The following is a 14820-nucleotide window of genomic DNA, read 5'->3' on the forward strand; positions in this document are numbered from 1 at the left end:
AGACAATGTTCATTTAGATGAGTTCTAGAATATTCATTCCTTTTTTAAAAAATACTATCTTGTTATTTTGTAGTCATACTTCAAATATATTACTCCATTCTCTCTTCCACCCCTGCTGCTTATTTAACTTTTAGGTTCTTAAAGTATAAAAAGACTTGCTACCAGCCTATTCTTGCTTGATTCAACCACAATTGAATTCTATGATGTCATCTGTTGTCCTTGAATTTATTTCACAGGCTGAGTGAGACTCATTGAGGAAGCTAATTTGCTTTTCTTTCTCTAATCCTGATATTTTCATAATGACTCCTGCCATATTACACAACATTTTCAACTCTAAGTTATAACCTTAGTATCATTATCCTTCCCATTTTTTTTTCTTTTGGCTAGGCAATGGGGTTAAGTGACTTGCCTAGGGTCACACAGCTAGTAAGTGTTATGTGTCTGAGGTCGCATTTGAACTCAGATCCTTCTGACTCCAGGGCCAGTGCTCTATCCACTACACCACCTAGTTGCCCCTATCCTTCCCATTTCCCTTTTTTCTTCCTTTTTTTCCCAACTGGATAATATAAAAATAAGAGAGCTAGAAGAGGATCGAGAAATCACCCAGTTTAATCCAATTTATTGAAGTATTATAAAATGTCAGCCATTATTATTGTTATTATTGTTAGAAATGAGAAAACTGACACATATAGAGGGTCTTACACAAGTGAATTAGCTAGGTCTTCAAAGCTAGTTAGTGTTAGACACAGGACTTGAATTTGAGTTTTCTAACTCATAACTCAATTCTATTTTTTCTCTACTATTGTCTCCTTACATTCTTTCTTTCTTTCTTGCTTGCTTGCTTTCTTGCTTGCTTTCTCTTTCTTCTTTGTACTTCTTTGCACAATAGGTTTGAAAATGTTTAACTGGTCTTCTCTGTAGTTCATTACTGTGGTTTGCACATAAATTTACAGATTTATGATTTAAATAGCAAGCACATGTATTTTCTTTCTATTTCATTATAAAACTTCCCCCTAACTTTCCAGCCTTATTTCATTCTCTTCTCTCTTCAAAGCTGTTTTGGCTGTTCCCCAGTATCATGCTGCCCTCTCCCACTTCAGTGAATTCTCTCAGGTTATCCCCCACAGCTGGAGCACATTATCTATCTCTTCCTGTTAAAATCTTTGTCTCCTCTGGCCCACCTATGTGAAAGTTATTCCACCTTCCTCTACACATCTCTGAATCTCTCCATTACTCACATTCTACCTGGTATTATATTGATTTATATATTTGCATTATGCCTGCCCTCACATCTCCAACAGCAAACATTTGGCTTTTTGAAAGATAAGATGCTGTTGTTTTATCTTTTTAGTATTGATACATAACACAGTGACTTATAAGTAAAAAGTACTCAATAACCATTTGTTGTATTGTTAAGAAACTGAAACCCAGAATAGGAAAGGGAGTTGCCTCAGGTCACATATCACTATTGATGGGACTAGAGCTAGAATCTAGTTTTCAGACTCAAAGAGCACTATTATACAATACTGCCTCTAGATGGTTTAAATATAACTCACAATCTTTCATTTCAAAACAATTAATACATATTTTTGCTTTCAACCTTTTACACTATAAGCCCTATGAGGACAGGAATCTTGTTGTACCTATATTTTGTATCTCACCCACACTATTCATAATGGCCCATGATACGCACTTGATAAATTTTTGTTGAATGAATGGATGGATGGAGGTTCTTTGGGAGAGCTAAGTAGGTGGCCCAGAGGGCTAGATGGCACAATGGATAGAGTGATGGGCTTGGAGTCGGGATGTTCAAATCCAGCCTCAGAGACTTAATGTCTGCATGATTCTGGACAAGCAGTTAGCCCGTTTGCCTCAGTTTTCTCAGCTGTAAAATGAGGATTATAAAGGCACCTACCTCACAGGATTGCTGTGAGGGTTAAATGAGCTAATATTTATAAAGTGTTTAGCACAGTATCTGGCACATGGTAGGTGCCTAATAAGTGCTTATTCCTTTATCTTTCACCTCATTTGGGTCGTACAGAACTTTGGAAAGTTGTACAAAATGATTTCCCAGCATGCTAGGTGGTAACGTGTTTAAAATGAGACCTCCTGAGAAGAAAAGTCAGCTCACAATCAGATCACTCTATCAGCAAAACATTCAAGGGAAGACTGGGTAAATCTCCATTGCTAAACAGTGGTTTTTTCCCCTACCATTCCTACCAGTTTCTGCTGTTTTCTTCGATTACTTGAAAATAAGGGGAAAATGTGAGGAAATAATTTTACTTGGAAGGTGCTGATTTATTACAAAAATTGTAATATGAATTTGTATAATGAGATTATAGGACATCCCATCTATCCTGGTATCTGAGAAATTTTCTTGAATAGGATAGGTGACATTCATACGCTATAAACATATATAGAAGTTTTCATTTCAAACAGCATGTCAAAAGGAAGTGAGATACACAAGTAATGTCACTGATTTTTGTTCTCCTCTAATTATTAGTGCTGGGTATGTTGGACAGGATTCTGTTTACCCTAAATGTGGCACTTTTATACAGTATCAAAAATAATGTAATGAGTGGTGGAATTGTTATGATGCTGACTCCTATTTTGTTTTTAAAAAATTAAAAATTCACTTTCCTAAGTTTTTATTAGAATAGAAAGAAATAAAAGGAGATGGATTTTAGTCAATGTTTGTCCTGCTGCAGCCTGCAAAGCCTATTTGTATAGAATAATCATTTGTCTGGAGCTATTTCTGTTTTGTTCAAGTTTGAACTGATTCAAATGGAGATTTATATAAGGAGGGAGAATACATGAAACCCATTGTTCACCCCTCAATAAACTGCTATGTTATTTCTAAACAGCCTATAGCTTCCCAACTTTGAAAATCTCCTTTTCGATTTCCATCATGTATACTACCACTTTCCAAATGCAGTGCCCCAAAACAACACTAATCATACTAAGCACAGTTTTGCATTAAGACTTTTGGGACACAGTGTTTTTATTCACAGTGGGGGGAAGGACTGTTTCTAAAATAATTGTGTAAAGTAGTCACTCCCTGCTTTTCTCTTGAAATATGTACTAGGAAATATATCAGCGATGGCTTTGGTGTCTGTTTGAGAATTATCAGGGAAACCAACCATTAATGTGTATGTTGCTGCTGACTCCTTTCAGTTATGTCCCACTCTGTGAACCCATTTAAAGTTTTCTTGGCAAAGATACTAGAGTGTTTGCTATTTCCTTCTCCAGCTTATTTTACAGTTAAGGAAACTGAGGCAAACAGGGTTAAGTGAATTTCCCAGAGTCACACAGCTAGTAAGTGTCTGAGGCCAGATTTGAACTCAGGAGGACTCATCTTCCTGACTTTAGGCCTCTCATTCTATCCACTGCTCCACCTAGCTGCTCCATTAAAATGTATAGTGTTATGATTGTTATTATGTAGCTTTTATAGTACTTTATACTTTCAAAAAGCATACTTTTTTTAAAAAAAAATTACTTTACCTTGACAAGAAGCCCAGAACATAGGTCATGATTTTAACTAAACTAAATTATTTGAATGATTTCAAACTTAAAAGAAATTACTGGGTTTATCATTGATTGTTTTATGACCACTAGTCTTCTCTGGAACAGTCTAGTTGATCTTACTGGCACACAGCGCTTTGGTCTTCTTTAGTCACTAAGTATTAGAGAAATGAACCATGATGAGCTGAGCTCACCCACACTTGAAGGAAAGATCTTTGGTTGTTCAGCAAAGAAGGCAAATGACATCTACAAACCTTTGAAATGTATTATCTAATTATCTTTTCTCACCCAGATGTCCAACTCCTGGATGTGATGGAAGTGGTCACGTAACAGGAAATTATGCATCACACCGCAGGTACTTACTAACAGGAAATAACAGTATAATTGGTAGTATTCACTTGCCTCTCATCTTCTGCTCTCCTCACTATATGTATTCTCATTCATATTAGAAAGGTACTACTGGGGACAGAAGCAGGGGCCGGTGAACTTCCTTGGCTGTGTTTGTTTATTAACCCTAAGTATTTTGTAGTTATGTGGTTTATAAACCACCGAACTTTGTTTAAAATATTTTCTGTCTTTATGAGGCAGGTTATAACCTAATTGAGTATTTGATCTCCTTATATCTTACTCTTCTGTGTTAATTTTAAAAGATTAAAATAGGACCATAGAAAACAAGGGAATTTACATCTCAGCAAATAATTTACCACATAGGCTACATTATCCACTAAATAACCTGTCAAGGCCAAAAAACCACAGCTAATCTTTATAACCTGTATTTTGTCTTTCCATTGCAGTTCAATACAGATATAGATCTTTGGATAGACAGATGGAAAATATTAAAACCTCCAGATAGAGAAACATCACGATGGACAGAGAAGAACACACTGACAGGCTTTTAGAGCCTAGAGGGGATTATTTAATTCAACCTTCTCATTTAATAGCAGGGAGATCTGAAGTCCAAAGAGATTAACTGATTTGCCCTAGATCACATAGCTAGTTAATAGCAAAGCTCAGACAAGAAACCAGATCTCCTAAATCTCAGCCAAGTTACTTTCCATTGCCTCTGTAAGAGAAAAACGTATATTATACAGCTCATAACTAAAAAGTACAACATTTAAGTAAATTTTTACCATTTTCAGATTTAGTGAATTCACAAAATGTGTTTCTTTTTTAGCGTATCTGGATGCCCTTTGGCTGATAAGACACTAAAATCTCTTATGGCTGCCAATTCTCAGGAGCTTAAGTAAGTATAGTTTGAAAATGAATGGTTGTAATGCAGATGGGAAGAAAGAAAATTTTAAAATAAAAGAAAAAATAAACTAAATATTGTAAATGTATAATAACCAACCTTGGTTCCAAAGATAACCCCTTCTTTTCAGAGGTAAGAGATTATAGATGTGGAAAATGGCATTTGATGACCTGTTTGGTCAATGTGTTGTTTAGTTGTGCTGAGCTATTTCTTTCCAATCATTTTTATTCTGTTTTATAAGAGATGTCTCTCTGAGAGGGAGCTTGGAGATATTCTATGTGTATGTATGTGTATGTATGTGCCATATACATATATATGTGAAATTGATATAAGGACAAAAAAGACATAAGTATGAATTTTAATTAAAAAATAGAAAGGAAATATATGTTATCCCACCCTTTTTTTGCCTTTATTTCTAATTAAATGCTGACGTGACCATTAATTAGTAAATGGAGTCAAATTAAATGAAAACTAGAGCAATATTTCACCAAAAATACAACTGAAACAAAGTCAAAGCTATTTGACTGACTTGCTTGTTTTGAGGAGTTTATTTGGTAATCTCAGATTTTTAATGTTACAACATGAGAATTTTTCTATTTTAATTTCATAGTTTCATACACTGAACTGAGCTTATTCTTGTATACATATATATGTATATATATATATGTATATATATACATATATATATATATATATATAAATCATTCACTCTCTAAATTGAAGTAAAATAAAATTGTGCTTTGAAACATTAATGCAGCAGTTCCTAAAGTGGCCCAGGGATCCCTGGGAGTTCTGAAGTCCCTTTCAGGGTGGTTGAGAGGTCAAAATGATTTTCATAGTGATATTAATGTGTTTTCATTACTAATTTGGTAAATATCTATATAGACATAACTCATATAAACAAAAGCTCTTTGGAGTCCTTACTAATTTTTGGGAGTATAAGGAGGTTTTGAAATAAAAAGTTTGAGAACTACTATTTTAGTGGATCTCTTATCTAATCCAAATGACAGTTCATATAATGAATAATATATTATAGCCAGAGTTACAAAGACTTGGGTTTGGATAATATTTATATGGCTCTTTATGTTTTCAAAGTGCTTTATAAATATTTTCTCGTTTTATACTCACAACAATCCTAGGAGGTAGATGTTATTATTATCCCCAATTTACAGATGAGGAAGTTGAGGCTGAGAGAGATGAAGTGTCTTGCCCAGGTTCACACAGCAAGTTCCTGAGGTAAGATTTGAACTCAGATCTTCCTGACCCTATGTCTAGTGATCTGAATACCAGATGACACCAACTCCTCAGAAAGACTTAGTTTTTAGGCCCACCTCTATCACATACCGGGCATGTGACACTGGGAAGTCATTTCTCCTCTCTCAGCATTAGTTCCTCAGCTGTAAAATGAGGTGTTGGAACTCAATGGCCTCTATGTCCTTTCTGCATTTAAATCTATGATCTTATGATGAACTATAACTAGATCTTAAAGCATCAGTTGTGGCAATAAAAGACTTATCCATCGTCATATAGCCGGTACGTGTCAAAAGCTGGACTTGAACAAATTGCCTCTCACATAGAGTTGCTGAGAGGCTCACATGAGGTATACGTAAAGTTCTTTATAGTTTTTAAAGAGCTATATGCTAGTTTCATACAGCAAATCCTCCATATTATTTTACCTTGTATATTTCTTATCCAGGTCTTTCCATAAATGCTTATAGATAGAATACATAATGATTCTGCTTGTGTATATTTTATACACTATTTTCACTTGTTGACCAGCCAAACTCTTTGCCTGGCCATATGTACCTTTACTAAGTCTTTAAGAGCATTTTTTGCTCACAAGTTATCACTGGCAATATGGAATAGCCTATTTACACTGGCATCTTATTTTCTAAATTTCACAGACAAATTTTTTTGAAAGTCCTTTAAAAGAGTATATTTTGCTGACATTTAACAAGCACACTCAACAAAAATAAGCTTCTGATGCCAGAGAGAAAGATGACTTGCAAAATATCATTGCTATGACATGGTAATAAATAGCAGTTTCTTAAAACTGCTTTACCTGCTATTATTTTTCTAGACTGAAAGCTACAGCAAAACTCTAAAGTTGCTGTGGTAATTGATGGGTAAGAAAGTGGAGAGAAATGCCACAACACCTCACTCCATTATCCTGAGCCTCCAAAATAACAAAAGCCCAATTATTGCTACCTGTTTTTTAAGATATTAAACCTAAACATTACATTTTAAATATATGAAGACATTGATAGTATATAGATTAAGAAATCCTAAATCATATGATACTTCTAATTACATGCTTTATGCAACAATACAATCTCCAGGTATTCCCAAAACAAGGACAAATTCAGATGTACTGTTGACCATGTCATCTAGTTTTTCAAAGAGGACCCTTACTCAAGGTTATTTGACACAGGTGTTCCTATAATTTGAATACGCTAGTAAACCACTATTTTAGTAAAACCACTAATAAAAGAGGACTAGAATTAGTAGCTTTCTCTGTGAAATAGAAAAAAATGACCAAAAATAGTTGGATTAGGACAAGTTGCGAGTTTTCTAGCATAGGATGACTGGGCTTTGATTGTCTGACTATTGCTTTGATATTATATCCTCAAAAGAAATAGTCCTCTTTCTCTTCTGGAAAGGGAGTCAAATTCCACTTTGGAAAAAGGTTCACATTGGCATCACATCTGGCAGGCATTCCTGTAAAAATGGAAAAGCTTAGCTATTAAAAGAAAGGAGAGTAGACACGTGGCCCTTTGTGTTATATTAGAGCTTTGCTATAGCCCCCATCTGCATCATCATATTTGAAACAAAAGAAAATAACACTACATTATAGGGGGAGGCAAAAATAGCAGAGGCATCCCTGTTCACTGGAGAGATTGGGAAGGGGATGATATTAAGGTTACAGTTCAGATAGGGAAGATGTAAGTAAAGGAAATGGGGAGAAAGACCAGAGGAGAGAGAGAGAGCCTAGTAAACACCTTCACCAATTTCTGGATTTGGGTATATTTTGATCAGGATGGCAGACCAGATGCCTTTTCCTTCTTCTTTGACCCTTCTGAAACACATATAAATGGTTGAATCCCTCCAAGTGTTATTTCTTGTTGAGTATTCTAGAACTGCCACTTAACTCAAGCCAAAAGGTATACTTACCCAGGTTTATTTTTAATTATACTGGTGTGCAGAGTTTCATGAGATGTTATAGGGCCTTTGAAGTAATTAATGCACAAAACAAATTTTGAAAGCTTTGTTGCTTCAAGAATATAGAAGTCGCATATATGGATGTTATTCAGAAACACAGCTACAATGATAGTAGCTTAATTTCCATAGAACTTTACTTTGTTACTCAGAGTGCCTCTGTGAGGCAGAAAGTGCAAGTGTAATTATTCATATCTATTTTGCAGATCAGGAAACCGAGGTTTGGAGGGGTTAAAGGGACTTGCTATTGGTCACACAGTTAATAGCTAAAGCAAGGTCAAGACTGATCAAAATCTTGGGACTTTGATTTCGGTGTACTTTCTACACCATTTCTTTGGGATTTGTGTGTTTCTAATGAAAATAGCTATTATGAAAAGCACTTAATAACTGCTACTAACTTGCCTGTCTCAACTCACAGCAAATTTGTTATTTTAAAATATATGTTATAAAGAATGAAAATTAATCAGGAATTAATTTTATTTAAATAAGAGTTTTATTGCTTCTTCAGTTGAAGACCTACTTACCTAGTCTAGTTCCATTTTATCAAAGTAATTTTTCCCTTATATATATCCCAGGTGCCCAACCCCTGGTTGTGATGGTTCAGGACATGTGACTGGAAATTATGCTTCCCATAGAAGGTAGGATTGATTCTGTTGGGAAAGAAGAAAGTGACATTGTCCACCACAAGCAAAAACAAAAATTGTCTTTTGATTTTTTTCTCCTGGGTATATCTTTCAGTTTGTCTGGCTGTCCCCGTGCCAGGAAAGGTGGTGTCAAAGTAACTCCTACCAAGGAAGATAAAGAAGATCTGGAACTTAAGTAAGTACAGTGGTTAAGGTCAAAGGGACATTTTATAAATGTTCTTCCTTGCAATTTGTCCTTTTAAAGTGGAAATCTTTATGGGAAAGTGACAAGAAAAGGGTCTGTACTTTCAGTTGGGATATAAGTGAAAATGTAAAATCCCGGGGGAATTTTTTTTTCTTTAATCAAAGTCTGTTGAAACATCTAATAGGAATACTCGAAATCAATGTAGTGTTAGATTCTCTTTTTTTTTTTTTGGCTTGGAGTTTTGAGAAAAATCATGTCATACCAATAACATTTAAAGTTATTTAAATGTAAAGAAAATAATGGGTTTGGGATTGTATTTTTGTTTATTTCAAAATAAAGCAACATTGTAGAATTGTCATCTCACCACAAATAGCACTCCTCTTTATCCTGGAATTTAGATTTTGACAAAAGGGAAATTGTAAATCTAATTCCATCTTCTTAAAAGATCCCAAGATAGGGGCAGCTAGGTGGCGCAGTGGATACAGCACCAGCCCTAGAGTCAGGAGGACCTAAGTTCAAATCCGGCCTCAGATGCATAACACTCACTAGCTGCGTGACTCTGGGCAAGTCACTTAACCCCAATTGCCTCACCAAAAAAAAATTCAAAATAGTAGACTTTAAAAGTGACATATATACTTGAACTAAAACTGTTTCCTTCATGATGTTGCATGAAGTCCAATTCCCTGATCGTATCATTTTTAGTAACACCATGTCATCAAAAAAGAAGAGACTTCCAAAGGCATATTAAATAGAAAAAGGGTCACTAAGCTGCCATGAAAAGACAGACGCTTGTGCAGAAGCCTTTTCCCTTAAAATATATTCTTTGCCTCTTCTTTTACCCATTCTGTACCTTGTCACCGACATTTCTTTTTCCTCTCTTCTCATTCCCATCCTGAATTTATTCCATTAGTTTGCAACTGCCTTATTGTTCCTAACATCAAGATCCCCTTTATCAATTGTTTTCCTTAGCTTGGAGTAAATAGGTTATGGCAGAAACAGACTAACCTAGGGCTTTGTAATGTTTTCTCAGTTCTTCAGGCATTTCATAATTCCGAACATTGGAAGAAAATGCCATTGGCCATGTTCCCTGAGGCAATAGAGTGAAAAATAAAGGACTAAATTCTAGGATTCAGTAGTGTGAAAAAGTGGAACAAAAGCCCCAAATCAACTGAGTACAAAGTTCTCTCCACTATCTGAAATTGTTGAGACATATGAAGAGGAAGCATACTATAATGAAAAGGGTATATGAAGTCAGTAGACCAGGGGATGATACTCCTAGTTTTGTAAACCTAAGCACATGACTCCACCTCTCTGGCCTACAGTTTCATTATCTGTAAAGCATAAATAATTGTGTTCTAGAGTTCTTATTTGCAAACTGTTTTGCAAATCTTAAAATATGAGTTATTATTTGAATAAAACAATAAATAGGCTTCAATATCTCTAATGCTTTTAGTGTATATTAGGACAATGATAATAGCTAGTATTTACATAGCACTTTAAGGTTTATAAAGTTATATATGTATATGTGCATATATACCTATATAGAGTTATAGATAAAAAATCATGTGATCTTCATACCAACTCCAGAAGATGGTGCTATTATTATCCCCATTTTATACATAAGAAAGTTAAGGCAGGCAGAGATTGAGTGACTTACCTTGGATCACAAAGCTGGTGAGTAGGTGAGGCTGGATTTGAACACAGGTGTTCCTAACTCCAGGTCCTATGATCTCTCCATGGCACCACCTAACAACCTGCTGTGCAACTCATCTACGTAGGACACATTAAAGTCTAGAGCAAGAGTGGGGAACCTACAGCCTCAAGGCCATATGTGGTCTTCTAAGTCCTTGGGTCCAGCCTTTTGACTGAGTCCAAGTTTTACAGAACAAATCTTTTTATTAAGGGGATTTGCTCTGTGAAGTTTTAATTCAGTCAAAGGGCCACATTTGAGGATCTAGAGAGTCACATGTGGCCTCTAGGCCACAGATTTCCCACCCCTGGTCTAGAGTATAACAAAATTGTGAGTCCATGCATGGAAAAAGTTGATTTTACAAAAGAAAGTAAATATGAAGCTGTTCCATATAGTTTTATTGAGTAGTTTCACAGTAACATTACTTATTCTCCACAACCCACTGATGTAGGTCAGTCATTATTTTACACCAAATTAAACTAAAGGAAAAGTAGAGAGTTTTGCAAGGTCATACGTCACATATTGATGGGCTTGGGACTCAATATTCTCTGACTTTGGGAACACAAATTCATCTTCTCATCACTCTTTTAAAAAAATTTTTCCTATTGATATAAATGAAAAAACTTTTTCTCTCAGCTGGAAAAATTCTTCATTTTAAGATGTTACTCAAAAGCAAGGAGAGCAGAGAGTTCTGGTTCTGCCACTCATTATTGATGTGATTGGGGGCAAGATCTTTCACCTTTTTGGACCTTAGTTTTCTCTTCTGTAAAATGAGGCTGACTGTACCATATGGTCTCTTCTTACTCTAATATTCTGTAAATCTATTAGATCATATGGTCTTACTACTCTTCTTAAGCCTTTCCCAGTAAATTATGTTCATGCTAAAAAAAAAAAAATGTGCTACTAGTCCCTTAGTGAGGATTATCTTTGTTGCATTTTTCTAGATGTCCAGTATTGGGATGTGATGGTCAAGGTCACATATCAGGCAAATACACTTCCCATCGTACGGCTTCTGGTTGTCCCCTGTCTGCCAAAAGACAGAAGGAGAATCCTCTCAATGGGTCTTCATTATCCTGGAAATTGAACAAACAAGAGCTACCACATTGTCCCCTGCCAGGCTGCAATGGACTGGGCCATGTAAATAATGTTTTTGTCACCCATAGAAGGTATCTATCATTTTGTTTTTTGTTGTTGTTTTTGTTGCTATTGAACTGAAAGTACACTGTTTGCAGAATAAGCATAGTATGATCTTTAAAAGGGATTAAAAGTTAGAGACAAAGCAGTGGCTAATTTGCTATACGGTGTTGGCACAGTACTAATTTGCTATCTAGTACCTGGCACATAGTAGGTACTTAATAAATGTTGGCTGTCTTGTCTTGTCAGGAATTTAAATCTTGGCAGATAGATGATCTCAAAATATGAAATGCATTGTTGATATTTCTGCAGGGGGTATTTCTCACCTTACTATTTACCACATATTTTCTGTTATCTACCATTTCCATTTCATCTTTCCCATTCTAAAATCATGCAAGTGGAATTACTTGGACAACTTCTCAAGAATGTTCAAGTAACTGCAACTTTTTACTTCACATATTTTTCTCACTCTATCAACACTGTGAGCTGACCAAATCACAGGCAAACACTAGTATTTGTTTTGCGATTGTGAATATGATGAGCCTCAATAGTATACTGACAGAAAATGGTATAAGTGCTACAGATCATTATCAGGATGATGTAAAAGCAAAATAACTTCCTTCTAAATTTTCATGAATTGTTTCTGTCCTCACCTGAATGCCTATTTGAACATTTTAATAATCAATCAATCAATAAACATTTATTGATCACTTAATACATGCCAGGAACTGTGCTAAATACTGGGCACGCAAAAAGAGATGAAAGACAGTTCTAGCCCTCAATGAGCTTGCAATCTAATGGAGGAGACAACAAACAAGCAAATACATACAAAGTAAGCATCATATAGGATAAAGAAGAAATAATCAATAGAGGGAGTTGGGGAAGGCTTCCTGTAAAATATGTTATTCTAACTCCTTGGTGAGAAGAAAATGCACTTCTGATAGAGCATGTGATCCTGTGATTCTGCTCAAGGGTTAGAAACACAACAGAGTAAATGACATAATGGAAATAGTAAGAACTGGACTTGAAATCAGGAAGAGTTCAGACATTAACTGTATGGCCCTGGTAAAGTCAGTTAACCTCTCCATGCCTTCATTTCCTCATCTGTAAAATAAGAATAAGATCACCTATCTTACAGGATCATTGTGAGAATCAAAATCATATAATATAAATAAAATGCTTTGTGTACATTAAAGCACTACACAAATGTTAGCTGTTATTATTATTGATATTTTATTATTGTTATTATCAATCCAATTGTCCAGTATTACTACTTCTAGTAATACTAGAATGGGTCATTGTGTACAGATGTTGATTGAAATCCAAAAAGGAAACTTCAGTGAAAAATTCAGCTAAGATGTCATACTTAGTAGCATTATAGAAATTTGGCAAAGCTCTGCCTTTTGGACATTTAGTTCAACTCTAAAGCTAAAATGCTGGTGCCAGAAAATGAATCCCTTGTTGATTCAAACTGAAAGCACTGAAACCTACTTATGGAAACTTATATTACTACTTATGTTTTAAAAACCTGTCTTTTGGCAGTTGATTTTCAAATGCTAATTAAATCCTTAATATTATATATTGTTTTATGTTGAAATATACAGAAGCAACATTTGACAATCAAGCATGCTCAGTGATATAGTCTTGAAAGCTTGGCTTCTCAAGGTTTGGATTTGTATATATGTTGTATATACACACATACTATACAGACAAAAACATATATTCATAGAGAAGGGAAGTTTAAATTGATTGATTCCAGGGGGGAGAAAATAGTTAGAAAATCCACATGAGAATCTAAGTCCTAAAAATAAACTTTTCCTGGTAGAACTGTATATTCACATCCAAAGCATTACAATGTGAATATGAATACCATTTCTATTCACTGCCATCTTTAAAAAAAATATGGTTACTATATACCATACTCGATGTTAATATTGTGTTAGTTTAATATGAGCCTTTGAAATATTAAAAATAATCTTCAGCATCAAATTCTAGAGTATTTATTCAACTAATGAAATGTATTATTTTTCTAGACAAATAGTATTTTTAAAACTTATCCTACAAGGATGTTAATAATAGCATCACTTCAGAATTAATAGAGCTGTGAGTTGTAGGCTTCTCTCAATATAATACCATAATTAAACAAATTTCCTTGAAACTTCCTAATGAACAGATATTTACTTCAAATGTAAAGGCCTTCCTTTAGAAGAGCAAAATTTTCTGTGAAAATCAGTTACTATTTTGGAAGTTAATTTAGAAAAGACACAAAATGCCAAATAGTGGAGATAAGGCTGAGATTTTCCTTCATTACAGCAATGAAATCAATTCTAAAGTTGTAGTAAGGTTTTTTTTTTTTAATACTGCATTGACTCTTTCAACTCACTATTATCCAATGAGTAGCAGTAACGTAGGCTGCACATAACAACAACAAAAATAAACTCAAATATACAAACATTTAAAGAAAACACATTGATTTGAGGCTGGTGATTCCCTCTGCAAAAAAATTGTTCATATTATTGAATTGATTTAAATAATCCATTTCCTTAATCCAATTAAATATAATTCCACTTGAAAGTAATCACCTTTTCACCTTTTCAGAAACTCATCCTTTGCATAAGACAAGATAAACTTCTGCTAATGGTTGATAGAAAATCTAATGTCTACTAAAGGGTATTCAACATAGTTATGGGAGAAACCTTGAGAAGTAGGAGAATATGGTTCAAAAGTCCACTTTTCTTTTTACAATTTTTTTGGCATTCTAAAGTATCCAAAATAAAGACAAATAGGTTATACAATTAAAATTTGCTGAATAATCAGAGATCATCTTGTACCATAGCCTCTTTATCTGTGTTACTACTGATGTGTCCCCACCATATCAAAATCAGTTTAATTCCTTATAGTATTTGAAACTGGAGAAAATGTCACTTCTGTATTAATTTGGACTATCCTAGAGTTTTCTTCAAATATAATTTCCCAACATTTTTCATTTCATGGTAGTTTTCAGCCTTAAGTAGGTTAAATTCTAACTGAAGTCTTATCAAAATGTGAGTTTCAAATTATTCTTAATGGGTTTGAGTTTCTAATTTAGCTTTTAATTATTCATTTGCATAACTATAACTAAATTATAAAACATTATAAATTATAAAAAGCATTGTGAATTATAAATTATGAAATTAACAGA

General features: G+C 34.4%; 1 protein-coding gene across 4 annotated transcripts in view; it reads left to right on the top strand.

Moving 5' to 3' along the window:
• Positions 1-14820, top strand: part of ST18 (ST18 C2H2C-type zinc finger transcription factor) — a 421429-nt gene that overhangs the window by 382658 nt on the left and 23951 nt on the right. For all 4 annotated transcript variants that reach the window (XM_078153419.1, XM_078153420.1, XM_020992483.2 and 1 more), the window contains 5 exons: positions 3815-3877; positions 4697-4765; positions 8563-8625; positions 8726-8806; positions 11450-11671. In XM_078153419.1, the coding sequence (XP_078009545.1) occupies positions 3815-3877; positions 4697-4765; positions 8563-8625; positions 8726-8806; positions 11450-11671 (498 nt within the window). The remainder of the gene's footprint in view (positions 1-3814; positions 3878-4696; positions 4766-8562; positions 8626-8725; positions 8807-11449; positions 11672-14820) is intronic.

This window comes from Phascolarctos cinereus, unplaced genomic scaffold (assembly GCF_003287225.1).
Source record: "Phascolarctos cinereus isolate Bilbo 61053 unplaced genomic scaffold, phaCin_HiC Scaffold_4;HRSCAF=312, whole genome shotgun sequence".
In the NCBI taxonomy this organism is placed as follows: Eukaryota; Metazoa; Chordata; class Mammalia; order Diprotodontia; family Phascolarctidae; genus Phascolarctos; species Phascolarctos cinereus.